General features: G+C 46.7%; 2 protein-coding genes across 5 annotated transcripts; one reads left to right on the top strand and one right to left on the bottom strand.

Moving 5' to 3' along the window:
- Positions 1–138: 138 nt before the first annotated feature.
- On the bottom strand, positions 139–16,571 carry SUGP2 (SURP and G-patch domain containing 2). Of its 4 annotated transcripts, none has more exons than XM_061474661.1 (10): positions 16,360–16,571; positions 13,588–15,243; positions 12,644–12,761; positions 11,462–11,970; positions 11,170–11,281; positions 9,873–10,393; positions 8,941–9,005; positions 8,118–8,254; positions 4,783–4,903; positions 139–4,591 (listed from the first exon to the last, which is right to left on the bottom strand). In XM_061474661.1, exons 1-9 carry the CDS (start codon positions 16,472–16,474, stop codon positions 4,783–4,785), a joined length of 3,354 nt encoding a protein of 1,117 aa, XP_061330645.1. In that variant the 5' UTR covers positions 16,475–16,571; the 3' UTR covers positions 139–4,591. The 4 variants fall into 4 exon arrangements, with proteins under 4 accessions (XP_061330645.1, XP_061330643.1, XP_061330646.1 ...); XM_061474659.1 differs by having other exon boundaries at positions 139–1,763; XM_061474662.1 differs by lacking the exon at positions 4,783–4,903 and having other exon boundaries at positions 139–1,763.
- A 390-nt stretch (positions 16,572–16,961) lies between these two features.
- On the top strand, positions 16,962–22,542 carry ARMC6 (armadillo repeat containing 6). Its single transcript, XM_061474707.1, has 8 exons — positions 16,962–17,059; positions 17,934–18,086; positions 18,536–18,618; positions 19,110–19,680; positions 20,153–20,298; positions 20,657–20,788; positions 21,288–21,425; positions 21,966–22,542. Exons 2-8 carry the CDS (start codon positions 17,966–17,968, stop codon positions 22,176–22,178), a joined length of 1,404 nt encoding a protein of 467 aa, XP_061330691.1. The 5' UTR covers positions 16,962–17,059; positions 17,934–17,965; the 3' UTR covers positions 22,179–22,542.
- Positions 22,543–27,890: the final 5,348 nt, after the last annotated feature.

The following is a 27,890-nucleotide window of genomic DNA, read 5'->3' as shown; positions in this document are numbered from 1 at the left end:
TCGTGGTGGGATAACAAAACACAACCTCCCCCTTCAAAGTCTTGGCTAGGAAAGAATTGTCATGGAAATGAGCACAACCTTCGACCACCGGCAATCCGGCACAGAAGAGCTGAAGAGAACACACGGCATGCCAGCACGTTCTTAAACAGCAGTAACTTTATTGCCCACAGATAATGCAAACAGATTCCAGCCTTGCTGCAATTCAGCAAGTTTCCTACTTGACAAGGTTCACAGAAAACTGTTTCTTTTTAGAAGTACCCTCTTGTTCTTTGAGCATATTCTCATTTAAGGTATTTATTATTGCTCAAATCTACAGTCTGGTTGTGATTGGCCACTCAGTCATGAGATATGCAGGATTAAAGATGATACAGGACTTTCAGGGCTTCCCTTTTGATTAGAAAATATACCTGCTTGTAGGATAGAAACCATCTCAAATAACATTTGAATTTTTAAGTCCAGACTTGCTTTGGGCACGATACATCAGGATTAACTTTAAAGCAGAATGGGATATCAATAGAAAATATACTGTACATTGATTAGAGAACAGTCATCTCAGCACAGATTAAGTGTTCACACTAAGGATGCTGGAGTTGTCTTCTTCAAAATAATCCCCAAAATAAATAGGAAAATGTCCCTGGTATTACAGCAAAAAAAAAAAAAAAAAAAAGCTTAGAAGGCAAAAAAAAAAAAAAAAGAGAAAACATCTCAATTAATCCAACACAATTACTCCAAACAGCATATTACTGACTGTAGTTCTACTGTTAGGGCACCTCCCAAGAATGGGAATCTCATTTCTCTCCAGCGAGAGCAAACGTCCTTTCCTCTAGAACCAGGTCCTCACGTATAACCACTTTTTGAAGGAAAAAGAGGGAAAAGGAGTAGCCAGGGGTGGAACTTGTCTCTGTAAAGCCATTCCTAGCTGTCAGTATAAAAGCAAGGGACGGGAGACCTGGCTGGTGTCTTTCCCAAGCGCCCACTCTCGCTTTACCTCTGGACAGAAGGCAGCTGGCTGCACAAGTGTTACATTTCAGCTCGGTGCAATTTTCCCCCTCATATCCTGTCTAAAAAAGGAATTTGAATTTAAAGGCAACAGTAAACCACACATATGTAAAGAGAAAGCTCTGCTCTTTGAAAGTCAGTCCACCAAGAAAATCAGAGACAACTGCTTCCTGGGACATGGGAATAAAGGGTAAAACTCTCACATTCTGACTGGGGCATGACCATTTGGGTGCTCATGTGGGGAGTAACACTGTCGAGGATAGATTTAATGCCCTAGAAGCCACATGAAAAACCAACTGAGAAATGATTTAGTAGGTATTCTCCACAGAGACATTTAGCAGCACAGAAACAGAGGGACTTTCCTTCCCTCATGCACTATAAAATCCTGCTTTACACTAACATAACACTGCATAATCTCATTCCACTTGTTAGTGCCAAAGTGATGCATATCTCTTACAAATGGCCAAATTCACAAGCAAAACATTTAAACCAGAAATCGTTTAGTTCTACATTTATTGCAGATATTAAAAGATTAACAATGCTAACATGTTTACTTACACTAGGAAGAAATGTCAGTTATCCAGTAACATAAATATCTCATTGCTACTAGCTTAGCACTACTGCCAACTTGCACGGAACAGAAACTAGCAAATTGCTCTACAAGATTAATGGCAAAAAAAACAACCAAAAGACAGTAGACACACCACTGAAGTTAGTTAAAATGTTCACTGAAGCTTGCAGTCTTCATGGAAGAGAGCCTGGAACTAAAATAACAGAAAAGAAGCTAGTAAACTTGAAACAAGGCAACGCATCTGCATAACAAATGTTTCACATGTACAAGTATTTCAAATTTGCTAATCAGCCTGCAAAAGCAGGTCAAAATAAAAGGGAATTCCTTTGGCAAAAGGAGCGTAAGGTCTTGGGAAAACAAGATAAAAGTGGCAAAGGGTAACCCACTTGAGAGCAACACTGGAATCTCAGCACCAGTACTCTCTGCTGGTATCTTGTCCAAAATTCAAGTTTGGCACAAGAAAGACAGCCCATACAACAGTCATCCAGGGCAGCAGATTCAGATTTTCCCAGTGTTCACGTTCATTTTCAAGACAGCATTATAGTAAACTGAACTGCCCTCAGAAAGGACAGTACCATTTCCCAGCTTGGGTGAGGTGTTTCACAAACGCACCCCAACCTCTGCCCACCAAACGTGGGTTAACACCAGAGCAGTGCAGAATGCTGACCTGGCCCCGAGAGGTTGAAACCTGCTGCGAACCTCCACCTCGTGCCTTGCTGCAAACAGCAGAACGAGCACCAAGAATCCTTCCAAAATGGAAATGCGAGAGAAGAGCTGAACTGGAAGTTGGCAGGGAAATAAAATTGGGAATGGCAACACTGGCAGCCTCATCACTGGCACAGAAAGAAAAGCTGAAGCCTTTTGAGTGGGTCTGAGAAATAAATCACAGGCCAACGCCACTGGTTCAAGTGCCATTCTAAACCAGACTGCGACTGACAGATCTCCCTTTTTGAAAGGCTCAAGTTTTACCATGTATTAGGCACAGGAAAGAAAGAGGGGCAGCAAAGAACACCCAAATAGGAACTCAACAGGTAAGCATACACTGCCAAGGACTGTAACTGAGACCTTTTAGTAGCCTGTGCTCCAAAATGATTGAGGATTTTAAACATCTCCAAGTAAAGCCTATGAGAAATGGGTGGGCTATCAAAAGTCCTTAACCAAATCTGACAATTAGATAAACTCATTTCTTATGTCCTTCATGCTTCAACTTCTTGTAATATAAAGGGTGAAGACACGTGTGATATTCGTGGAAAAACAGAACCACCAATGTATTGTTCTGTATCAGCCAGTGTGGTTTTATTCAGTGATGATGTGCTTCAAGGCAACAAAACCAGAGCGATCAGAAAATTACACTGCAACACAATTGTTTCTTATGGTTTCAAAGACCCACAAAGAAAAAAAAAACCCAAACTTGCATTCATAAACTAAAACTGGTTGTTATAAGGAAAAGCTTGTTGCTATTGAATGAAAATGAAGACATTCCCTTTCAACCAACAGGGGTTTTAATGGGGAAAGAGTATGATTTTGTTCCTTAAACAGCAGGCACAGGCAAGCTGGTAACTGAAGAACACAGTTTCTTGCATATATGTCAGTGAGGAATGCGAGGTGCTGCCACGGGACCAGGGGGTGCTATTAGTGGTGGACCACAAGCTCTGTGCTCTGCAAGAAGCATGGTGTGGGATGGGAACATCAGCAAGACAAACACCCACTGCTAGTAAGCAAGACATGCATCAGCTCAAGATCAACTCTCTTCAAGAAAACTTCAGCAAAGTAGGTTTTGGTACTATAACATTCAAGTGAAGAGTTTTGCCTAATGATGGGGAATGAATACACTACAAGTGCACCATTAAATTCTCTCAGTAGTCCAGTCACAGATCCCTTATTGATGTGCAAGTCAGATAAAGATGAATGATCAGACCTCGAATCTTTTTTTGTGGTAACACTGAAATCTTTCTCATCTTCAGAGCTGCTTCACCAAGCAGTCAGGTAATGTTTTCTGCTGAAGCACAGTAGGTTAATCCAGTCTTCACTTTCAGGAAGTTGTGGAATAGTCCCTTAAAAGTACAAGCTTTTTTTGGCTTATGTCATGGGATTTTTCAATAACAGAACTTCTGCAGAACAAATGTTTAAAAGAAAAAAATGGCTCTCTAAATTGATGGTCTTATAAAACTGATCATCCACTTCCAGATGACTTCTGAATAGCTGACTTCCAAGTGTTTTCTTCAGGACCTTCTGCAGCCACATGACCTTCTGCAGCCACATGAACTGCACCTGCTCATGGCTTAAAATGCTCTGAGAAGGAAAGAATTTAGTCAAGAATTTGCTAGAGAAGAGCTGCAAATTCGTGTAAACCCAAAAAATACACTTCAAATATATATTACTTGTTGCTTACAGTGAGAGACCTCAGCAGCAGAGGCTTTCAAGGAACAGTTTAGTGTTCTCAGACTCAGATGAACTCTGTTATTCATCCTACTTTTAAAGTCTAGATTCCTATGTGAAATAAGCACACAGTTAGAGACTCTTCTTAAAAATGGCATGTGGAGGAAAGGGAACTGCCTTATACAGACTCCAGAAGTAGAAGAGAAGATCAGAGCATCAACAAAATGTAGTGTAATAAAATCTGACCTGCCTTGAAAGATTTGAACTTGAGAAGACTCTTGGTTTCAGAAAGGATCAGAGCCAAAGCAGGCTAAGTCATATTTTTCATGCTGCTTATTCTGGGTTTTTTTGGTAAGCCATCTCATCACAAAACAGGAATACTTGGCCAAAGAAAGAGGTGAGCAGGCACTTCCGAGAACAAAATCAGTTGTTTCTTCCTCAGAAGATGACATCCAAGTTGTTAGCTTGCACAGTTAAACACAAGACTAACTTGAATCTTGGAAAATGTTTTAATACATTAGTATTCAAGTCCACTACTATAGAACAAAGTGTTCTTCATACTGGCATGCTCTGCCGAGGAGCTTTCACAAGCAGCCTTTGCATATCCGTGCACTTTCTAGCGAGCGAGTCTTTATGTCAAACCTAGAAAGTAAGATTGGGGGTAATTCAGCAGTTCAAAGCAGTTCAACGTGGCTCTGGATTCTCATGAAATGGTAAGAAGCCAGATATACTCATGGAAATAGTAATATTTTCTTGGTAAAAGAAGACTTAAAAAGCCCTGGTACGTTAATGTTTGCAGGAATTCAGAAAGCAGACGTGTCCATTGCACATACCTATTTACTGGCTCTTTTCTGCCTGTACATTTGTATCATTCTTTGACGGAAAACATCAAATGCATCTTCTTTATTTTCTTCCCCTGCAACACCCAAGCCCTCCCCTGCAGAGGTAGCACCCCTAGGGAGTAAAATGAATAGTTAGAACACTCTGTTTCTGTTACATTTGACAATGTGCAGAAGAGATCTAAACAACAGCTTCCAACACAGACACAATTCAAGTGGAAAGCAATTCTGCTTCACTGGGGGGAGAGGGGGAGTGGAGGCTTCGTACCTGGCACATGAGATCAACCATGAAACAATCCCACCTCCCACTGCACATGCAAATACCCACCAGAAGAAAATGCTCCTAGGCTATTAAGGGAGCAGTGAAGATATAGTCATCCAACAGATCAAATTCTTGCATGAACTTTAACCACTTTATTCATGGTATACAAGATCCTCTGTTGAGATGTCAAAAACGGCCTTGTTTCTTACATTTCAAAAATGACAGAAGTCAGAGACTTGGAGGAAACACCACGTAACTGCATAAAAGATGACAATTTTACCAAAGGATCATAATGCTGCTTAAAATGTGTAGCCCCCAAAGCAAGACACGCACCACAGACAAGCCCTGCCCTTCCACAAAGGAAATGAGTCATTAACTCCTCTCTTCACCCAAACATGCCAACAGGAGCAGACAGGCCTCAGCAGCATCAAACCTACTTTCTACCCTGGAAGTAGGCGACCCACAAGAATACAGAGGTACAAATAATGAAACCCCATCTCTTTCTCCAGGCTGTGTGCATAGAACAGAGTCATTACAAAGCCAAGACGAATGAAACCTCTGCCACAGGAATGATCCTCTGTGCTAGTGTAGCAAAATCTTTAGATAATATTAAAGTACGAAAACCTTTTTAGATTGCCCCATGTGCTCAAATCAGGTCTGCTGTGCTCTCAGGGTAAAATTTGAGGACTAGAAGTAAAGAAAACTTATTCTTATCCAATTTCTGTCATAATGGATCCATGTCAGCCAAGTAGGTTGTGCAATTCTGAGAGAATATTTGGATTCTAAAAAGCAAATTCAACTTTACAGCCCACAGCAGAAAGCTGGGTGCTGTTTTTCTTGTCCCAAATGGGACAGTGTGACTTGGCAGCTATATCAAGTTCAGTTATGTTTTCTATTGTGGTTAAAAGTGAAATCACCTAAAAGACCTCCCAAAACATGGCTATTTTTGCTCTTTTGCACTACAACCTGTTTGAAGCAGACTCTCCTATTACACAATGGCTGCTTCATGCTTCTAACCAGAAAGAACAGACAATTTTGGTTGGCTTGGTTTCTATTTACACCACAGCTCCCTTTTAGATTACTTCCGGAATAAAAAGACCTCATTAAAGACATGAGATAATCACTCAGAGCAGGATCTGTCCCATAGCAATGCTCTCCCTTTGAGTGGGGGCTGGTTGTTTGGGGTTTTTTAAACTTCTCTTAAACCTGGTCAGACCCACAGCTCAAGACAGGGAAGAGCTCTCAAGACTAACCTGAAATTCCATTTTAAATCTCTAGAGGTATCATTTCCATGAGGAGTCACCATACATTTCATGGATCTCCTACAGTAACATACACCAAAATCTTCTCAAACCTGCAAATACAACTTGCTGCCACAGCCAAAGACAAGCTTTAAGCTTTCCTAACAAAACAGGGCCTCAAGTTTCTTTGTGTAACAAATAATGTGCCTGAATACATTGGGTTTAGATACCAGTGTTATACAGTGATCAGGGCATGATCTATACTGCAACTGGAGTCTCTCCAATTATTAATCCATCCCCTCCTGCTTAGAGGATGAGATCAGGCAGCATGTGCCGTTTCAAGCAATTCATCAGTAGAAGAGCTGGTGATTTTCAAAAAGGAGGAGAGAGGCTGCAGGTTAACTAAATGAAAGACAAACTAACCAACTGCACTGTATCAAAGCAACTAACAGGAGAAAGCAAAGATTTAAACTGCACTGGTCTCATCCTCACCGAGATCGTCTCAGTGTATTGTCCAAAGACAAACTGGATGGGACAGTAGAAAGAGGTGCACACCAGGGAGATAATCAAAACCATGGAGTTCTCGCTATGTTACAGAAAAAGTCAACATAGAGGTACAGGAAGCAGTTCTGCACTGCTCTTTGCAGGTGGCTTTACAAGAGTGACACAGCCATGGACTCAAGCTGGAAAAACAGTATTTTCATGTATTAAAACTGCAGTTAAAGATGGGTAGAAACATTGAGAATGTGGGGAGCTGGGAGACCAGACACATCTGAATCACTCATGACTAACTGTGCAGCCAAACTTGTGCGGGAGCTACAGAAACAAAAGTTACTCAGATTTGGTCCCAAGGAGTTTTGAGGTTAAGAGCCAAAGTGGTGACCGTGAGAGCTGCAGGGGAAGTCAAGTACTGTCACATTGTCCATCTGCTGCTGGAAAAGGAAATACAGCAAATCTAGTGATGGCCACTGGACCACAGGGAGCTCTAAGGAAAAAAGAAAGAAACCACCAGAAGTATCCCACCAGCTAAAATGACCAGGAGGGTCCAAGGCACAAAGAGAACACAGAAACCCCTGGAGAAGGAAAACTGTTAAACCACAGACTGCATGTGTGGATAAGAAAGCTTGTTGTATGGGTTCAGAGAGAAACAAATAGTTTCCATCTCCTTATTCAGTCAGGGAGCTGAAGAAGGTATTACTCGTTCCCCATGCTGGCAGCAGTGGACACTGGATACAGCAACTTTAAAAGACAAAATGAAGATTCAAAACCAAAAGAATGTTTTAAAGGAAAAAGCACACTTACCTTCTGGCAGATGCACTTACCTCTCTCAGTGTGCACTGGAATGAATCACGTAATTAGAGTGAAAATAAATGTGTTGCCTACACCTAGGAGTACAGTGTATGACATTCCTAAAGCCTATTTATATGTTTCGTAGCTGGTGTGGCAGCAAGGAGATCCCTAGGATAATACTATGTATAAAAAACCCCAACCCTAAATCCAGCAAACAACAAAACCCACCTCCTGAAGAACAGGGCACCTCTGTATCTTTAGGGAGTGTCCACACACTGCAGCATTCATGCTGCAGCCTTCAGGGATGTCAAATCGGATGGCATGAAACAGCCACCCTCCATTCAGACCAGGCTTTGCCTCCCTGGCCAGAGACACGTGAAGTCTCCACGTTCAGCTCTGCTGAGGCCAGAGGCCAACATGAGGAAGGAAACACACCACAACTGGCCCACCTAGGTGCTTAGAGAGACCTGGTAACCAGGAGAATCCCAGCCTTTTCCAGAGGTGGCAGATCTCTGCACTGTGTCCCCATTACATACACTTTTACAGGCTCTCTGATTCCTTTTCCTCGTGAACCAAGGCCATGTCCTTCCTGCCAGCCCATCTTCTGAAGCATCTGGAAACCCACATTCCTGTTTGTTAGCTTCTTGTGTGAAAATTCCAAATCTTTTGGTTTCTGTGGAGAGAAGAATAACCCCAGAAAAAACAAAGGGTAGGTTCTTTTTGTTATACAGGGAGACCATGGATTAAAAATCCCTCAAATCCCCACCTGCTCCCCAAACTAAGTATGTCCGAATTTCTGGATATACAGGAATATCTTCTAAGCAGCATTTCACTGGCCACACTGAGGAAGTCTACCAAAGAGAAGACACCTGACTTGCCAGTTAAATATATATATATATGTATTTTTCAGGTTCTCAAACTGTTTAATTACATTATTAAAATAGCAAAGAATCGTGTTTTGAAAGGTAGTTCTGTTATTTAATATCAACTATTGAATGATCTAATGATTGAACCTCCATTACAAATACAGAACATCTCCCCAGCTGTGGGAAGTTACAGCCTGTTTTCCAGACAGCAATGCACTGATTCCTTTCTTCCTTTTCAGCTTTTGTATTTTAATAGAAGACAAGGATAATACACATCTTTTCAACAGTGCTGTAATCATTAAATGTTGCCTTTTGACACAGGTAGTTACAAGACAACAGGAGCCATGGCTGCCCTGAGGTTTAGTCCTGGCTTCCAGGGTCAGGCTCTTCAAGTTTTAAGTTGATTTTATGGCAATGACACATTTTCATAGGGGGTCTCTTGTAAAGCCAGTGGGCTCTCAGAGTGCAATAACAAATGAGAAGAGTTCTTTACCTTCTTCTTCTTTGTAACTGGGCAACCACGGGGCCTATCATAAGCAATTCTGACAGGTTCGTGCACTGCAAGTCAAATCAAAGACAAAATTCAGCTGTAAAGAAAAACTACTTTCATGCAGAACTCTCCAAGTACATCTCAAGCAGGACTCAACTCAGTGCCTTGGCCTAAAATTAGAACCAACAAGAAAGGCCAGAAATAAAACTGAGACAAAGAGAAATGGTAAGAACTTTTTCCGCCACCTCCACCGCAAATAAAGTAATTAGTACACGCATGTATTTAGTTTTGGACATATTCTGCCAGCAATACACTGATGGATGATACACTGTAAAGGACTTCAGATCTTTCATTTCCCTCAGCTTCTGTAATACTCATAGAAAATTCAGCCTGGACTTAAATGAGGTCATTGTATACAATTTTCATCTCGCAAATGATAACCTTCACCAATAAAAACCATTATGCAAAGAAAAGCCATTTGTTAAAGCAGCTGCAGAGCACACAGAATCAGTTTTAAGCTACTTATCTTTCAAGTCTTGGACTATCATGACCCACCCTTGCTGTGGCCATATGGACATCATTTGACAGGCCAATCCACAGTTGGAACACGTTTAGTCAAACACTCAAAGTCTGTTCAGTACTCTCCTTAAGTCTGTTAAAGCTTATGTACACTGACCAAACAAACCCCATAAAACTACTACTGGGAGGTTTTTAAGCAGCAGAGTGGATAACATTCACATCTACTTAGGGAATATTTGAGGAATGATGATGTGAACTTCGCTATTGCACTACAATACAAAAACTTACACAGTTTATTTACATTCTCCTTTGTCAGCTGCATTAATTCTTTTAGCCAGCAGCAGCCAGCAACAAAGTACATAAAAACTAGGAATTCTTTACTGATACCTACAAGATATCCTTTAAGTAACACCCACCTTTTGGTTCTTCTATGAGGCAAATCCTTTTGGATGCCGGAATCATACCCACTTTCAGAGACTTGCTGCTGATTCGTTTGCGAGGAAATGGGGTTCCAGGAGCAGGAGTGGACGCCTGTGTCGACAGATTGGGTACAGCACCATCAGATGATGTGGCTAGCTGCACTTCACCTGTGGACATTTCCTCTCCTGGTTTGGAAATCATCTCTTCAGCTAGGTTTTCCACACTTCTACCTGCTGACACGTCATCCTCTTCTCCCTCCTCTGCTTGCTCCATATCCATTCCTTCCAAAGACTGGGAGATATCATCCTCAAACTCAGCTTCCTCCTCATTATCTTCTTCCTCCTCTTCTTCTTCATCCTCTTCCTCTTCCAAAATATCCAGATTTGTCTCTTCAGGTTTAGCACTCTCCCCACCATCAGCTGCTTCTGACACAGCACTGAAGTTAATGGATGGGCACAACTCATAGACTTTCATTCGGTAAAATTTGAAGGCAGAACTGTTTCGATCCTGTAGAAACCTGAGCAAAAATTAAAGTGAAATAATATCAGAAAGCAATTGTCTTTACCTACCATGAAGTGAGACAACAGAAATAAAGCTCCTAGTCATATTTTGTAGAACTGTACGATTCCCCAACAACAGCAATGGTTCTCCTCAGTTCTCACAGACTGAGTTTGCAGCAGCAGATCTCAACCTGTGCTGTAAAGAATTCAGTACAATTAGCTGCATTATATAGTTGGAGACACTATGACAAGATGCCAGCTTGGGATGACCGAGAAGGCGAACAGCAGACCCCACAAGAGAATTTGGGTCTTCTGAATGTCAGTCATGGGGCCTATGTGGCAATAGGGGTACTGATTCTGAGAGACAGAAGAGACAACAGGGCTTCCTTTTTACTAGTACAGTATGACTACAAGAGAAAACCTATGCTGATTTACAGCAGAGCACTTGGGCTACTGTCATCAGAGCCTTGCTTCAGAAATGAACAAGACTGAAACTACTTTGGCAGAAACTGTTTCAAGATGCAAGCTGATTACTTAGGATATCAAAAATAAAATACATCTATCAGTGCATGTACATATTTGGGAGGAGCAAGGTTTCAGGTATTTACCATTACTGGAGGTGCTGAGTAGAACAACAGGGAGTACTGCTCAGAATTCCCCTGTTCCCAAACATATTGAATAAAAGCATACATTCAGCACACCAGAAAAGGAAATATCTCCTTAGTAACTGCCTCAATGCATTCTGATTTTCCTTAGGAGTCCATTCCTACAGCTGAACGTGTGCCTCACTCACCAAAGGTCTGGGTTGTCCGTGCTGTTGTCGATGCTGAACTGCTCAATCTCTGGTCCTACCTGAGCAACAAACTTGGCAAGTTTCTCAGCAGTTTCCATTGTTTTAGCATCCACTGCAAGAAACAGAAAGCTGATTATGTACAGTTTCATCCAAAACCTGCACTACTGGAAGCTCAGTACAGTTGAGAACTACTTTAGCAAAATAAGTGATTTTGGTATTTCTGTGACATTCAATGCAAATTTTTTTCTCATATAACTTACAGTTGAAAATCTAATCTTGCAGCTTCACATACCATCAGGAAACTGAGAGGGCAATGGTGGGAGGAGGTCAGGTGGTGCTGAGAAACCCTCAGAATCTGCCCTTTCTTCTTCTGGCAGAGACACCTCCGAACCAGCGGCACACTGTGAGGGTGAGGTGGCATCCAGGGAAGAGCTCTTCTCACCCAGGCTGGGCTCTGAGGCAGAAGGCTTTGTCTGGACTGAACCTTGAAGATGCTTGTCCTGGTGCTTCAGCACCGTCCCAGCTGAAAGCACAGTCTGCGTCCCTGTGGATGCTCTCTTCCCCCTCCTTCCTCGAGCCACACGCTGTGTGCTGATCCCAAGCCTTTTCCTTTTAAACAGCCTTCTCTTAATACTGGCCACCTTCCTGGCATAGAGCATGGCCCGCACGGCTTCTGCTGGAGAGCCTTCCAGTGTTCTGCCCTCCACACCCACTTCCATGCCAGGTGACATCCGCCTTTGCATCTCTGCTAACTTGAGTCTGTAATACTTGTATTCCAGACTATCTTCATCAGACAAGAACCTAAATAACATCACATCAACAAAATGAAAGCCTGAGCTGAAAGCACAACTGAGCTCAGATTCTCAGAGCAAAACGTCTGCAGCAACTGACCCTTTTTTCCAGGGGTGTACGCAAGCTGCTAGACTAACATTAGCCTCAGAATAACACCCAACTCCACTTGTATAGCAGTGAGTAAAGCATGCCAAGGAAGTAAATGATGGAGGGGTTTGACATAAATCATTTGGCTAGTAATTAAGCAGCTATGCTGTAATTCACACATTAAGAGATACTGTCAGATTAAAAGATCATCACACTTGGAAGTGTCTCAGCTTTCCTTTTCCAGTATTATTTAGAACATAAGATCAGTAAGTCTGTCACCTCACTGTGTGTTTATACCAGCTACATTTGCTTCCTATTCTCATTTTGTGCATGCAAATTGCTTCTAACGCCCTGCATTTGGATTGAGGTGCAGCCATTACTGACAGATCAAAAGCGTCATGAGCTACAAGACAAAACAGAAGCAACAGGACATTTTCCAGGGGTATCAGGAGATGCAATGGGCTCAGAGAGTCTGATTAAATATACAATAGGCTTTGATCTTACACCCATCCAATGAATATTAGATTTAATTAAATCTATTCCATAGATCTTTGCCAGCAAGCAGCATTACAACACACTGTTCAAACACACCTACCAATACTCAGGGCAGCTCTTCTGAGCAGTCCTCTCTTTGGCAGACAAGGTTCCTGACACGATGCTGGTCACCAGCTCTTCAATTGTCTGTACAACCTTCCGATCGGCTCGCTGTGGGACTGTGGGGAAAGGGAAAAGTAGTCACTTTATTCTGCTCATCCACAGAGCATCAATGTGGCATCTTTTTTATTCTTTGATACACGGACATTTGCAATTTTTCAACATTAATAAATAGAAAGGCTGCACTTAATATAAGTGAAGGAAACCTCAAACTTTCTCTTTTCTCAACTCAGACTCTAGAACAGTTTATTCTGAGCAGTGGCTGTGGTTTAAGAAACTCACCCCTTGGCCATCCTGGGCAAGTGAAGCCATCTTTTGAAAGGCAATTACCGATTGTACCAAAGGGAATTTGTGCAAAATAAGTATATGTGAACACAATTGGGAAGGGAGGAGCTCCAAATCATTCACTGTCAGTGCTGCAAGATCTCCCTGAGAAAGCAGATGACGTTCAATTAGGAAAAAACAGATGAGTGTAGTAGTGAGTAAGAATGCTTTAGAAGATGAACTAGTTGGTCTAATAGAGTAGAGGAGATCTATTCCTATAGATGGTAGTATAAAAACAACTTCCAAGACATCTGCATCTGCCAAAAGCACTGATGGTAACACCTGCAGCTTTGCTTAGGTGCAAATACTCCCTCTAATGCAGGCAGTTGCAGCTGCAGGCATGGCCTCCCTCCAGGGCTGGCACTGGGGGGCAGTGGAAGAGGTCCAGGGCACGAGGTGGAAATCCTACATTTCAATATAAGCACGTGCCAAAGACTCACATGGAATTCCCAGAACTGGGAAATCCTGACCTAATGAAATCATTAAAATGACAATAAAATGCTAGTGACAAATAAAGACATTATATCCTTCCAAGTATCTTACAACAGTTTACCGCATTACCTTTTGGATCAGGAGAGGGGTTTATAAGCGGTTCTGTGGACTCCTGCTCAGTTTTTTTCATCTGAATGGGATATCCACTCTTTTCCAACCAAGCCTTCAAGTTTTCAATGTACTCCCTTCCAAACAATGTTGAATCATCAAAGTTTGGGAACAAAGTTGGTGCTGGAGCCATTTCCTGGAGCCCTACAGCCTCAAGTATTTTCTCTTGCCTGAAAACAGATGCTAAGGCGAAGGTCTGCCCCAGAAGTGCTAAAGACTTACGACAGAGAGAAACAGTGGTCTCAAAAGCACTTGCCATTTCTCTGGGATTCCCAAACCCACTCGTCTTGATGCTCAGCTCATAGGCATTACAGGCCATCAGCAGCGGAGTGACACCTTTCAGGAGGCGGTCCTGGAGCCTCATTATGTATTTATCAAAAGGCTTGATTATCTCAAAGAAGCAATTCTTTGTTTTCACAGCACCTTTGTCCAACAGCATGTTTAAAAACTCATTGTCCACTTTGGGAGTTTTGAGAGCAGCATGTTGTAAACTCTTGATAGTAAAGAAACAATAATCTCTGTGTTCTGGCTTCAAGGAGCACTTAAAGGAGGCAAGCATTTTTGCACAGGTTTCTGTCTCCAGCTCAAAGAGAGCTCCGAAGAGCCGGGAAAACTCTGCATCAGTTTTTATCGCATGAAACCCAGCCCACTTGATAATTTCTATTCCAAATGTTGAAAAAATGTCTGATTTGTCCACAAGGTCAAAATTGAGATTTCTGAAAACGTGTGCAGGCTTTGGGAGCCTGAGAATAGGTCTCTGGGTTGTTATAGGTTGTGGAAGCAACTTTTGACTGGGATGCTGGATGGGCACTAGCCTCTGGCTGGGTTGCTCAGCATCTTCTGGCTCAGGCTGCTCAGCTAGTGTCTGGTCGAGGCCTGGCTGCAGCTTTTTAGTGTTCCACTTCTTGTGGGGAGCTTTGATCTCTCCTTTGAATACTTTAGTTTTAACGCCACCCCTTGCAATACGCTTTCCTCGCAGACCTCTTCCCCTGCCACTGTTGCCCCTGCGAATCGGGGGTCGGAACTCGCCATCAGATTGAATTCCAAAGTCTACATCATAGTCCTGATTTTCCATACTGCCATATTCATCTTCCATGAGTCCTGGTGATCTAAAATCACCTAAAATATCCGAAGAACTAAAATCAGTTTCATGTGGTCCAGTGGATTCCCAAGAGTCAGGAGGGCAGTAGTCCTGGTCATGAGAAGCCAGGCCCACATACTCCCGGTCATGGGAAGCTGGGTGCCCATATTCCTGGTCATGGGAAGCCGGGCGCCTGTACTCCTGGTCACGAGATGCTTGGTGCCCAAACTCCCGTTTGCGTGCAGCTGGACGCCGGTATTCCCGACTGTGTGAAGCTGGGTGGCCAAATTCCCGGTCACGGGATACCGGGTGGCCAAATTCCCGGTCACGGCATGCTGGGCGGCCAAACTGTTCATGGTAGTAGTTGTCTTTCCTTACAAGAGGATTGGCAGTCCTATAGGAAGGTCCTGGGTAGTCATCCCTGGGGTCTTCACTCCAATCATCGTGTGGATGGTGCTGAGCATTATCATGAGCATATCTTCCATCATCATGAAAGCTGTTGTCATACCTTGGTCTTGGGACTGGCCTTGAACGAGCTGTAACAACAAAAGCACAGAGACACCAATGCCTTGCAGGTAGTGCCAGAAAAACCCTGATAAACACATTTAGACACTTAGAAGAGTCAACGGATCAAAGCTCCTGAAGAACAGTAATATATCTAACACCAGGATATTACCATTTGCTTCTTTATGTACATGGAATAACTGAAATAAGCAAAAAGCCACAAATTAAACAAAACCTAAACACACAGTCAAAACAGTTATTAAAACTTCTATGTCCACTCAAACACCAGCTCTGTGTTACAGTTTGGTTATGTAGTTTAGTTACATGGTTTATACCCCATTTTCCACTTATAACTTCCTCAGCCTTGGAAGATGCTCATGTTGTGCTCAAAAGGCTTCCACTCTGATTTTACAGATGTAAGACGATCAAAGCTTGTACTTTCTGTTTCCACACTCGATTCTGGACCTTCACCAGATCAGATCTACTACAGATCCATAGACATTTATCCAACACACCATTAAAGTCAGATACACCAGGATTTCCTGTAAAGTATCCAAGCTTCCCTATTCCCAGAAGTTAAATTCAGAAATCATACCTGGACAAAATATTTAAAATAAATTATTGCTTTGGAGCTTATACAACTTTAAGAGATCAAAACTCTTAATTTCCTATAATTGTAAAAGGTTAATTTTTTTTAGACATTTTAGGTTTCGAGTTTAGAAAATGAAAGAATCTGCAGATGATGTTTTGTGTGTGTTCAGGAGATTAATGTCCTGCTTTTAGCTTCTGCTCCAAAACTAACATTAAATAAATGATCCAAAGGCTTCCAATAAACTCCTACATTTATTTAACTTGTCAGACATCAACAGAATTCCACCCTGCAGATGTCTCTGGAGACCTCCTGAAATTGGACCGACTCTCTGACAGAGCCTGAACAGAATTCCTTTGTTTGAAATTCGGTTTTACTGCCTGGAATTTGCATTCCACATCGAAATAGTGTCAGTCATAGCAAGCTATTAGCCTCTTAAATGAAAATGGATGTGGAAAACCACCAGCACAAGTCCACATTTTAGGCAAATACACATAAATGGAAGGCAAGAAATGTAACCCAGTGTGATCCAGGGCCCGTCACGCCCGCATTTCATTACCTTTAAAACGATGGATTGTATCTTCTATGGCATCACCCCGGTCCATGCGATACCTTTTAACTTTGTCCTGCACTACAGCATCAAACGTCTCCCGTGTGATCCGTCGAGAGGCCATTTTTATCCTGTAGCAAAACAGCACAATGCCGCCCCTGGCCGGGGCACGGCCGATGGGGAAGGTCCTGCCTCTGCCTCCCCGTTACCCCGGAACACCACCCCCCCCCCCCCCTCACTGGGCTCAACCCTGGTGGATTCCCGTCAGCGCTGCGGAGGGGGCAGGCACCTCCCGGTCCCCGGTCGGGGCAGTGCAGCCTGAGGTAAACCGCAGCGTGAGGAGGAGCCGCTGTGTTTGGCGCCTTCCCGCCCCTCACAGGGCGACCCTAGCAGCCTCCTGCACACCCACCCCACGCTGCCACAGGCGGGGACACGGGCAGGAGAAGGGGCACCGGCAGGACCAGGGGCGCCGTCCCGCCCCGCCCCGTCCTGCCCCGCCCCGCGTCCCGCCCCTCCGGGAGCCGGCCCTGCCCTCACCGAGGCGGCCGGGCCCGCCGCCGCCTCACGGGAATCTCCCAGCAGCCCCCGCGGGACACCCCCCCCAGCCCGCCCCTTCCCTCCGCCGCGCCTGCGCTGTTGGCGGCCGCCTCATCCCGTCAAGGCGGGCGGTTCCGCGGCAGCGCTGCTTCAGGGCGGCTCGGTACTAACGGTGAGGGCGCGGCGCGGGCCGGGCTCCGCGGGGAGGAGCGGGCAGAGAGAGCCCGCAGCCTCCCGCTGCTCTGGCAGGGCCGCGCTGCCCAGCCGCCTCAGTGGGCTCCCGCATACTGCGCATGCGTAATGGTGCCCGCTTATGTGTGCGGCGAGATGCAGAGGGCGCATGCGCAGTGGCGCAGCGCGGGATCTTTTTCGCGCGGCGGTTTTGTCCCGGGGTGGGAGGTTTTGCATTGGCGCATGCGTGTTGGGCTCGGCTGCCGCCTGCCTACGGTGGCCGGGTGGGGCTGGTCCTGTCAGCGCGGCGGGAGGAGCCCGTGAGGGAGCGGCGGCTGCGGGCGGCGGGGAACCGAGGTGGGTCGTGAGGAGAACCGAGGCCTCTGGCGGTTCTCCGGTACCTGCGCCCTCTTCTTGTGCCTGCTCCAGGGCAGGCCTCGCTGAAACACAGGGACGGGATCCACCCGGCCAGGCCGGGCCTTCGGAGGGGATGGGGATGAACCGGGCCCTGCTGTGGGAGCGGGGAGAGAAGGCCCGAGAGGCTCCGGGCTGTGGGAGCCCTAGAGGGTGAAGTGTCTCGGGGCAGTGCGTGCCTTGCAGCAGGAGGGGTGCAGGGAGCCGTGTCACGGTAACTCCCACCCGCAGTAGGGCAGCGGCAGCTTCCCCATCCAAATCCAGGGCCTCTGAAATTCCTCCTTGTCTCTTTGCTGTATGTTTCTGCCCATTAAAAAGAAAAACAGCTATCCCTTTGCCCTTAGATTTTTGGATTTGAGTTCTGTGCTTTTGTCTTGAAAAAGAGCAAGTCACTTCTTTTGTTTCTGATTAACATTAGAAGGTTTTGTACCAAAACTAGTTGTGGGCTATCTCACTGACAGGACAAGGAGGTGGTTCATCCTGTTCGAGTAAAATGGGGTCAAAACAGATCACACAGGAAACGTTTGATGATGCAGTGCAAGAAAACATCGCAGAGTTTGAGATGGACCCAGAAGAGGCTGTGAGAGAAGCTGTGCAGCAGTTTGAGTCCCAAGGTATTGTAAATTCATCTGCTTTTGCAGTTTGGATTATTACAGACTGAGGTTTTCCATATCTTAAACTTTAAGAACCTGCATGCAAAGATCCATTGATCTGTCCTCCGGGATTGAAAAGAGCCTTTGTGAAGTGGAACACTGGTACAGTTAATACTAACCTAGTTTCATGGAGTCAGCTATGACTGAAAAACTGCTCTGAGTGAAACTGTGGTTTGGTCGATGGTTGGTTTTTTTCTTTCCCAGTTAACATTTAGCCATTAGAGTTGATGCTTTGTGCCAGGATGTTATTTGACCATTATAGTTAGACAGAACTTTGGCATCATTGCAGCATCTCCATACATTGATCCACACTTTACAATCAGTTCATCCATGTTCACTGTGGCTGCCTTGACAAATTTTACCCAAGCTGCTGTCACTAAGATGAATCTGGGTGTTGTTTTTCCTTTCAGGTGTTGACCTAAGCAATATTGTGAAAGCTGTGCGGCTGCCAGCCTCTGAAAATGGGCAGAAACAAAAGCATGAGATTTTGCTGGTAAGAACCCATATTCATGTTGGTTCTAAGGATCAGGGTTACATGAGTTTAAGTAATAGATTAAGAATAATGAGACTTACCTTGTGCTTCTGCCTCTGCCTTACTTCTCTGTGAGCTCTTCAATAAGCAGTTCATCCCATCTGTTGTGCAGGCTACAATTAATACAAAAGTTCATAGAATCATGGAATGGTTTGGGTTGGAAGGGACCCTTACCAGCAAGAATATAAAAACAGTGGTGCACCATTGGTAGTTCACTGGTCAGACTGTCCACTGTGATGGCAGAAGTACAGAGATGCTGCTCTTCCTCCAAGGGCTCTCTGCGTGAGGACAACATGCTGCTCTTTCAGACAGCCATTTCTTAAACACGTCAAAGTAATTTTAAGTCTAAAGGTAGACAATGATTATAAATGAACCAGTGTGACTGACTCTAAAGAACTGCTCTCATTCCTTCCCATTCCAGGTCCAAAATTAACTCCTGTTCTCTTCTTTAGACTTTAGATGCCCTCGGGAAGGCTGTTGCTGACTCTGACCTTGCTGAGGTGGCCGAGCAGCTCGTGGTCTTCACTGCTCAGTGCAAAGAGCAGCTGGCATTCCGCTGCCTGGCTGGGCAGAATGGTGCCTATCCTGTGGTGTTCTCTGCCTGCCAGGTGGCTTCGGGAGACAGAAATCTAATGCTGAAAGCCTTTTATACTTTGTCTGCCCTCTTGGATGGGCAGCCAGACCTGCTTGACACTGCTGGCCAGGATCTGCTGCTCCAGACTCTGCAGGAATACAGGGAGGATGCGGACGTGGCGCTGGCTGGGATCCGATGCGTTCGCCACGCCTGTCTGAAGCACGAGCAGAACCGACAGGACTTTGTGAAAGGTGGGATTCTGCCTCTCCTGACCGGAGCCATAGTCCAGCACAGACACAGCGCTGATGTTGTCCGCACGGCTGCCTCGGCCCTCAGGATCATGACGTTTGATGATGACATCCGTGTGCCCTTTGGCCATGCTCATGATCATGCTAAAATGATAGTGTTGGAAAACGATGGGTTAAGAGTCCTCATTGAAGCTGCAAAAGGTAAAATTCACTCCATGTTGATCCTCATTTTGAATCATCTGGATTTTCTTCTCTCAGAGCAGTGCTTTGGCATAACTTGGAGCTCCCAAGAGATGATTCAGATATTTGCCACTTGAATGACATTTCATTCTTTTGATGAAATGTGCCCTGAGAGAGAAAAATGAGTGTTCCAGAGGCACTAAGGTGGCAGTTAATGGTGCTATTTGTCAGTCTATCTACGAGGTTTTTTACAGCCCAGTGTGGGTTTACAGGTACATTATCCCTGCTAAGGTGCTGCATTCTGGCCAAGGAAAGACACTCTCATAGTCTAGATGCAGAGTGATCAGGATGTCATCTGTGCTGGTTCAATATAGAAGGTGAAATACACTTTTTCGTGCTTCTTTTTTAACTGTAATAAGCAAAGTGAAACACCTTGATCCTGCAGCACCCCTTCTCACTCACAGTTCCTCCGTTCATGGTGTCTTCCCTACAGCCTTCACAGATAACTCCAGTGTTCTCAGTGAGCTGTGTGCCACCCTCTCTCGCCTCTCTGTCAGGAATGAATTCTGTCAAGAAATTGTAGATCTTGGAGGCTTAAATTTTATGGTGTCCCTCCTGGCTGACTGCATCGACCATCCAGTGAGTGATACAAAGTGTACTTGGGAGTGGAGGTAATGCAGCAGGGCATGCTTTTCAGTTTAGAGTCCTGGCTAGACTATGCATTATTTAGGTGTGGTTAGGGTTGAAACCCAGCCATTGATCCCAGTCTACAGCCTTACAGGATCGTGGAATGGTTTGGGTTGGAAGGGACTTTAAAGATCATCCAGTTCTATTATTACTCTGACTAGCAAGAAAGTGTGACTGAGAGTAGTGTTGCTCTTTGTAGCTGAGAATTATAACTCTGTGAATCCAGTTGCTGGGGATGCTCTGGTTGGCTGTCAGAAGGCTCCAGAACTCTCTCTGCAGCTTTCTAACCCGTTTGTGTGGCTGGAAACAGGACGTGGTGAAGCAGGTGCTCAGCGCCATCCGAGCGGTTGCAGGGAACGACGATGTGAAAGATGCCATCGTGAGCGCTGGGGCGACAGACCTCATTGTCCTCGCCATAAGCCATCACCTCACCAACCCTCAGGTACACAGGGATGTGGTTGATGAAGTCCCACCAGGGTTGGGAATGGAGGTGGAGTTTGGGCTGTGTAATGGAAGAGGGTAACTTGTCCTGTGGAAGGGAGCAAGCCACAGCGTTGCTCTGACTTGTGAGAAACAGCTTGTACTGAGGGCACCCACTTTCTATGTGCAGTTGTTAAATGACTGTAACTAAGCAATGTGTGAAAACTTTAACATCCAGTTGTTGTTGAGTGGGTAAGGGCATGCTTTGGCAGGTATTTGGGTAAATGACAAGGTATGTCCACTTCACTACATGAGGGTTTTTTCCTTGCTCTTGAATCAGATGGGTACTGGATACAGTGTTTTATACCAAATGTCAAACTTGGTTTATGTGCCAGAGGAGCAGCATGTTTCAGTGGAAAAATACATTTTAAAAGAATTGCCAGACAAGGAAACAAGCTCCAAACGCTTTCTTTTCCTTAAAGCACCATTTCCAGGCAGTGTCTCTTCCCTCTGTGTTGCAGATCTGTGAGCAGGGTTGTGCAGCTTTGTGCATGTTGGCTCTGCGCAAGCCTGAGAACTGTTCCATCATCATGGAAGGTGGTGGGGCGCTGGCGGCCCTTCAGGCCATGAAAGCACATCCCCGGGAGGTGGCTGTACAGGTATGTGCCTCAGAGCACTTGGGTATTGGTTCAGGACTGGTGTTGGCTCTGTTCACAGCTTCCTTGGGGTTTTGTGCTTTACTCAACAAATACCAAAAGATTCTGAGTGTGACGAGAAGCAGCATCTAAATGTTGGGCTCCCCACATTTACTCTGATGTAATCAGGGCAAAATAGAGTTTGGGTTTCAAATCCACCTGAATTCAGGTTCAAGCAACTGTGGAATGCCACCCTTCTCTTGCAAGCATCACTCTTCTTCCTGAAAGGAGGAGGATGAGGATAGGTTCTTTAAAGGCCAGTTTGGACAGCGCTTTGAGCAACCTGGCCTAATGGAAGGTGTCCCTGCCTGTGGCAGGGGGTTGGAACTGCATGAGTTTTAAGGTCTTTTCCAACTCAAAGCATTCCATGATTCTATTCTATGAAGTTAGACTCTGTCTTTACGTGTGCCTACACCCAGGTATATATATATTTCCTTACAAAAGGGAAGGATGGTATTTCCTTACAAAAACTGTTGCTGATATCAGTGTTCTTCCTCTCCTCAGAAACAGGCTTGCATGCTGATCCGCAACCTGGTCTCCCGGAGCCGGGACTTTTCTCAGCCCATCTTAGAGATGGGAGCTGAGAACCTCATAACAGAAGCTCGTGCAACACACAGGGACTGCGATGATGTGGCCAAAGCAGCACTAAGGGATCTGGGCTGCAAAGTGGAGCTCCGTGAGTTGTGGACCGGTCAGAAGGGAGGCCTGGCTCAGTGAATCCTTGCTCCGCTGAGGAGAGATGCTTCAAGACATCTACGTACATGAAGCCTATGGGGGGGGAACAAAATGGCATGGATTAATTTGCAGTTACACAACTGGAATATCTGAAGCAAATGCCTGGCTTGTGAGGCTGCAGTGATCTTTTTATTGGGAGCTACAGCTGAAATGGCTTCATGCATTCACAGGCTGCAAAGCAACTGTGTGGTAACCATTCCCTGAATCACCTCATGCCTGAAGATGACCTGCTTCCCCTTATCTGTGTTCTTTGTGGCCAGAACAGGGCCATTCCCACATGCTCTGATCTGTACAGAGAGAGCAAAAACAGCTCTTGACCAATAGGAGTTTGGTGTGTACTGTGGTAGCCGGTGCTGGTTTTTCCTCTGCTCTCTGCCGGTTGAGGCTGGCAGCTTGATCTGGGATAACGACATGAGTGAGGAGGACTGCCATCATTTGTGAATGTGTTCTGTACTGTTACTGTTGTACTATTATTTTATTGTTGACCATATTGCATTGCTGCTTTGGTTTGGGTTTTTCAGCCAACATAACATTTCAAATGAAAGCAAAGGATTTTGGATAGTGTGGCCCAAAGCAACCTACTTTGTGAAGGTACTATTGGCAACCAGAAGGAAAGTTTGTGGTTTCTGTCAGTGAGATGAGCACATTGGGGGGTGCACTGGTTTCAAAACAGTGCTGGGGAACCTGGGCTTTGGCTCCCTCTTAGCGGGGCAGCACTTCCCTGAATCCAGGAGTGTTGAAACAGTAGTGAAGAGCCTACTTCTGCTGCAGGCTTGGGGGCAGAAAAGGGGCTGAAACATCCAGAGAGGCTCTGAAAGCTCAGCTAAAGGCATGTATGCCCCTATTTCTGGCTGTGGTGTTACCAGTCCTGCTTTGGCGCTGAACCTTCCTCCTGCACTGCTCCTGCTGTACCTGAGCAGATGTTTTCTAATGTGAGATTCTCTGTAGAAATGTTGACCATATAAAATACAAAACCATACAAGGGTGATTGGTTCTTCGTTGGAGGTTTCTTGAGGTGGGAAAAGAAAGGTGCTGAGGTTGGAAGTCAAGCCTCCTGGAGCCCTACCAGCCAGCAGATTGCAAAGGTCGTGGTGGGTCTTCAAAGGCTTCGAGCTCCGCCCGTGTTTGGGGGGGGGAGGCTGCCTGGGGCTCCTCGATCCAGCTACATGAGAGCCTCGCGGGGGGTCTGTGCCCTGTCCTCACCTCCCGGCCGAGGCCCTCCAGTGAAGGGGCCCCGCTCCTCCGGGGCAGAGCACACAGGAAGAACTGATGAAGAGACCCGGAGGTGCCCGGGGGGGGGCTGGGGAGTGAAGTGGAGAAGAGCGCTCGCTCGGTCTCACCGGTGCAGTTGAGCTCTCGGGCTTTGCCCTCGGGTGTGTGGCTGCACCACGGCTTCACGCAGAGAACCGAACGCGACGTTCCCCACGGCGGCAGGAACACTTGGACTCTCCCTCACCGTGAACACGCGTTGGTGCTACTCCCCCTGCACCTGCTGGGTCTCAACCCCTGCCGGAGCAGCGGAAAGGAGGCTGCGGGCCCGGCACCGGGAGGGCTCCTCCGCGCCCCGCCGCTGGGCTCGCCCTAGCCTCCCGCCACGCCCCGCCCCTGCGGTGCGGCCCGCCCTTCCCCGGCTCCGGTTGGCTGCCGCCACTGCCTGTCTGCGGCTGCGCAGCCACTCCCCGCGCACGGTGCTGCCCCTGCCGCGGCGATTGGCTGCTCCGCAGGGCGGGCCCCGCCTCCCGCGGGCGCTGCGGAGGAGGGGGCGGCCTGGCGGCGGCGGGCAGACGGTGGCTGAGGCGGCGCGGCGCCGATCCGGTGAGTGCGGCCCCGGGCCCCGCCGCTCCTGGCGCTGACACGGCCCTGGGCGACCATCGCTGGGCCCTGGCGCCTGCGGGCCGGGCAGCCCCGGGCCGTGTCGCGGTGTACGGGGCCGGGTGACATTGCCGCGGCCTCCCGCGGGGTCATCGCGCCTTCGCCCCCCTTCTCCTTCCGCGCTGCCCCAGCGCTCCGGGCAGGGCCGGCGGGGCTCGGGTTGCTCCGGGCGGGCTTCGCCGCCTGCCCCGTCCGCCCGGGTGTTGGGGGGAGCCGCGCCGGGAGCCGGCCCGCGTTGTGGGATAGCGGCGCCGGCCTTGGCCGCGCTCCGCGCCCCGCTGTGGCACCGCTCCGGCGGCCCGGGTCGCGCTGCCCGGCTGCCTGCAGCCTCCCGCCCCATTGCCTGCCGTCGGGGCCGGCCCCCCCGCCGACCACCCTGCCTGCGCCATTGGCCACCGCGCCAGCCCGGCCGGCGGCTCCTCTTGCCTGCTCTTGGCCTCCTCCCTGCTGCCAGCCCCGCTTCTCAGGTGCGGCGCCGGTGCTTGTCGGGCGCATCAAGCTCCTCTTCCCTTCCGAGTGTTTCGATGAGAGCTGGTCTCAGAAGCGCTCTTAGTTGCGGGGTTTGGAGGGGTTTGGAAGCTGATGTGGACCCGAGAGGCGGCAGGGTTGTGTTTCTCTGCCGAGCGGTTGATAGTAGAGGGTGTGGGAGCCATGAAATGCAGATCCCTGGGTGTCGTCTGCCTCTATCCGACTTCAGCGTAAGCACAAAGTTGTAGAGCGGCCGTGACTTTCCTGCTCTGCCTCCCGGCGTGGGAGTGCAAGAGATGGCCAGGACTGGGCTTAGATTGCAGCGTGAAAAGGCACGTGGAAAACGCTGGAAGGGAATGTGCAGGGTTAATAAATTCTGTTCCACCTTCTCTGCTGCATGCTGAGGGTGTAACTCGCTGTACCGCAGGTGTAGCGCTCGCTGCAGTTGCTTTGTTGACCTTAAACCTCCGCTCCCGTTTGAAGGAGTTGAAGTTGTGTGTGAGCTCCTTGACGCTGCTTTCCTGTTGGCTGTTAACTCAGCAGACTGCGTGGAGAGGGTTTGGAGCCTGCTGTCTCCCGGCTGTTTTTGTGGTGGGTTCTTAATGCTTCACGGTCTCATGAACTGCAAAGCTTTTCCTGGGGTTTGGGTGCTCCTCCGGTGGTGTTCTGTGGTTTGATGAATTTAGAGTGTTTGGAAAACATTCTGGGTTTAAAATGACTGGTTTGGGAGAAGGGTGTGTGTGTTTAGGAACAGCAGAGATGTCTGTGGGTGTTGGGAAAGCGCTGACTGAAGTGAGGCTGTGTAATAAGGCTACCAGAGGGTTGGTATAATCACATCAACCACCTGTGGGTGAATGTGTTTAAAAATAATCCTGTGATTGGGAGTCTGAAACACCAGGGCTGGATTCCAGGTAACCCTGAGCAGCCTTCTAGAGCTGTGGAGACTCAACACGTCGTATCCTTTCCCCCAGCAAGCCAGAAGTCATTGTTTAGCACCACTGCACGTTGGTCTGGAGGAGAGCTGCTGGGACAGGGGTGATTGGGGCTGTCCTTGGTGTTGGATTTCAGCAGGAACTCTCTGGCCCCGGTGATTGCTTCAGGCAGAGGAATTGTAGCTCTTGATAGCAGGGCAGTATGAGTCAGAAGCTGCAATAATCTCTTTTTGCTTGTCCTGCAGCTGTAGCTAATGCAGCGATTTGGGCAGTCCCTGCTGTGAGTGCATGTTTCCGGCATATCTGGCGTGTTCAGCTTGGCTTCAGGAGGTTACATAAAACATAAGGTGAGCACCAGCAGAGCCTCGAGTCTGTGGTTACCTGCTGAAGCAGATGGGCTGGGGACGGGTGAGATGGGTTTGCTGTTAGAAAAGAAGCTCAGGAACCAGGAATAGTTTTCTTCTACTTAGGTTGCTGCTAATTGTAGGAAAAGAGATATTCGGGTTCGTACCTTCTAATGCTAAGTGGTACTAATCCATCACGCTGTAGTGCTGCTCTGTCTTCCAGGTGGTATGTGAGTATTCCTGGTAGCTGGCATACAAAGGGACCTCACATTTTGTGTGGTATGGAAAGGTGAACCAAAACACAAACAGCTTACTCTAGGCCACAAAATAAATGAGTGTTTGAGGAGCTCTTTCCTCTCTAGTTGTGCTTTAAATCTGCTACTCTTTGCCATGGTGCAGTGAATGATAGTGTGACTGTCTTGTGCTGCCAGGCCCAAGTTACCATAAAGTAACCAAGTTAATTAAAATCTGCAATGGTTTGGCTAAGCAGAGTTCCTGCTTAACTTGGCTTCAAGTTTTGTACAACTTAGAGTGGGTACAACAGGCAGAGGGGTGTGTAACGCATGGTCTAGTGAGAGTAGTATAGTCAATGAGGAAAGCATTGTCCATAGGAAATGACACCCTCCTGGCACACTGGTGGGTTGTTCTGCTTAATGATGGAAGATTTGAGTTCTTTATTTTCCTCTTTATAGGCAGTTTAAACGGCTGAGGTTTTAGCACAGAGATTGTTATTGTGTTGAAATAGTTCCTGGCAAGGATTGCTCCTGTGTTGACTGGGGCTTGCCTGTATTCCAGAGCATCTCAGTTTGACTTCCGAAGCTTCAGCAGTGCTGGGACCTGTCACTCTGGGACCTCATGTGTGCCTGTGGTGACACTCAGGTGACTGCCTCTGGGCTCCATTGATGGCAGCTCAGGTCTGCATGTGCCTGCAGGAGGCCTGCTGACCGAGAGGTCCTAGCTAGCGTTCTGCTGCTGTTTCTTTATGACATTACCACTGAAAAGTAATTGTTGAGAGGAGAATCCAGGCTGGGAGGATGCTGGGGGTTCTGTGGGTGCCGTAGCTTATTTGGGTCTGTTCCTAAAGGAAGGTGATTGCTGTCTGACAAGTGGGGTGGGTTCAGCAGAGAGCCCCTGTGATCCGGCCCCCTCTTTAAGCACTCCCTTCTCCCTCAGATAAAGCTGTTAGCTGGCTCGCAGATAAGAACCGGTCTTTGGGTTTTGGCTGTGGAAAACACAGCTGAGGTGTTCCCAGCAACAGGCTGCTTTCAGCAACTGAAGAATGAAGCTCTGTTTTTGCGTGCCAAGACTTTCTCTGTTGCGTGGCTCTCGCCTTCCTTCCAGGCTTAGTGCAAAACTCCCCTGGACTCCTGAATAATGCAGCTGGCTTTGCTTGCAGAGCTCGAGATTTAACCATTTCTCAGTGCTCAGGAGTGGCCTCCAGTCAGATAATCTAAATCCAAGCAAAGAATTTGTGTCTTTATCCTCGGTTTTATTGGCAGACTTGAGTTACATCTGGCAGAGAGAGGCAGGAGGAGCATTTATCTTGTACTTTGGAGCTAAGAAAGCATGTAAAAAAGTTAAACTCTTCCAGATATTGTCGTATAGTGAGTCTTTCTGTCAATGATTCTTTAAAGACCTTTAAAGTAAGAATTGCATTGGGCTATTCACAGCTAATGATTTGGGATCAGATTTGTATGCAATTGGAAGATGAATGCGATTGAAGAGAGTAGAGTCTGCAGAGCATATCTGGTTTTGATTTTGAATGGTTTAATCAAACCATCATGCAAAGATGGACCTCAAGAAGCCATCTAGTTACAGTTCAAGGCACTGTTATAAGTGTTTCAGCCCTTTTTCCTGTGATTTTTCTGTGATGCTTTTGCTCCAAGGGTGAATTTAAGGCTGCAGTAATCCCAGCTTTTACCACATCTCTTTCTCTGTCAGGCTCAATTGCTCAGTTTAACAATAACAATTGAAGGAAACTTACTGGAGCAACTTCCCTGGGTACTGTTTCACCTCAGCCTGCCTGGGAAAATGGGTGAAAACTGCTGCAGGAACTCTCTGGGTTTTCTCTTTTCCTA

The sequence above is a fragment of the Pezoporus flaviventris genome, unplaced genomic scaffold, assembly GCF_033815535.1.
Source record: "Pezoporus flaviventris isolate CSIRO_AGI_PZ_B2104156 unplaced genomic scaffold, CSIRO_AGI_Pfla_v1 ptg000080l, whole genome shotgun sequence".
NCBI classification, from domain to species: domain Eukaryota; kingdom Metazoa; phylum Chordata; class Aves; order Psittaciformes; family Psittacidae; genus Pezoporus; species Pezoporus flaviventris.
Note: the sequence above shows the minus strand (reverse complement) of the source record. Positions and strands in the feature narration are given on the sequence as shown.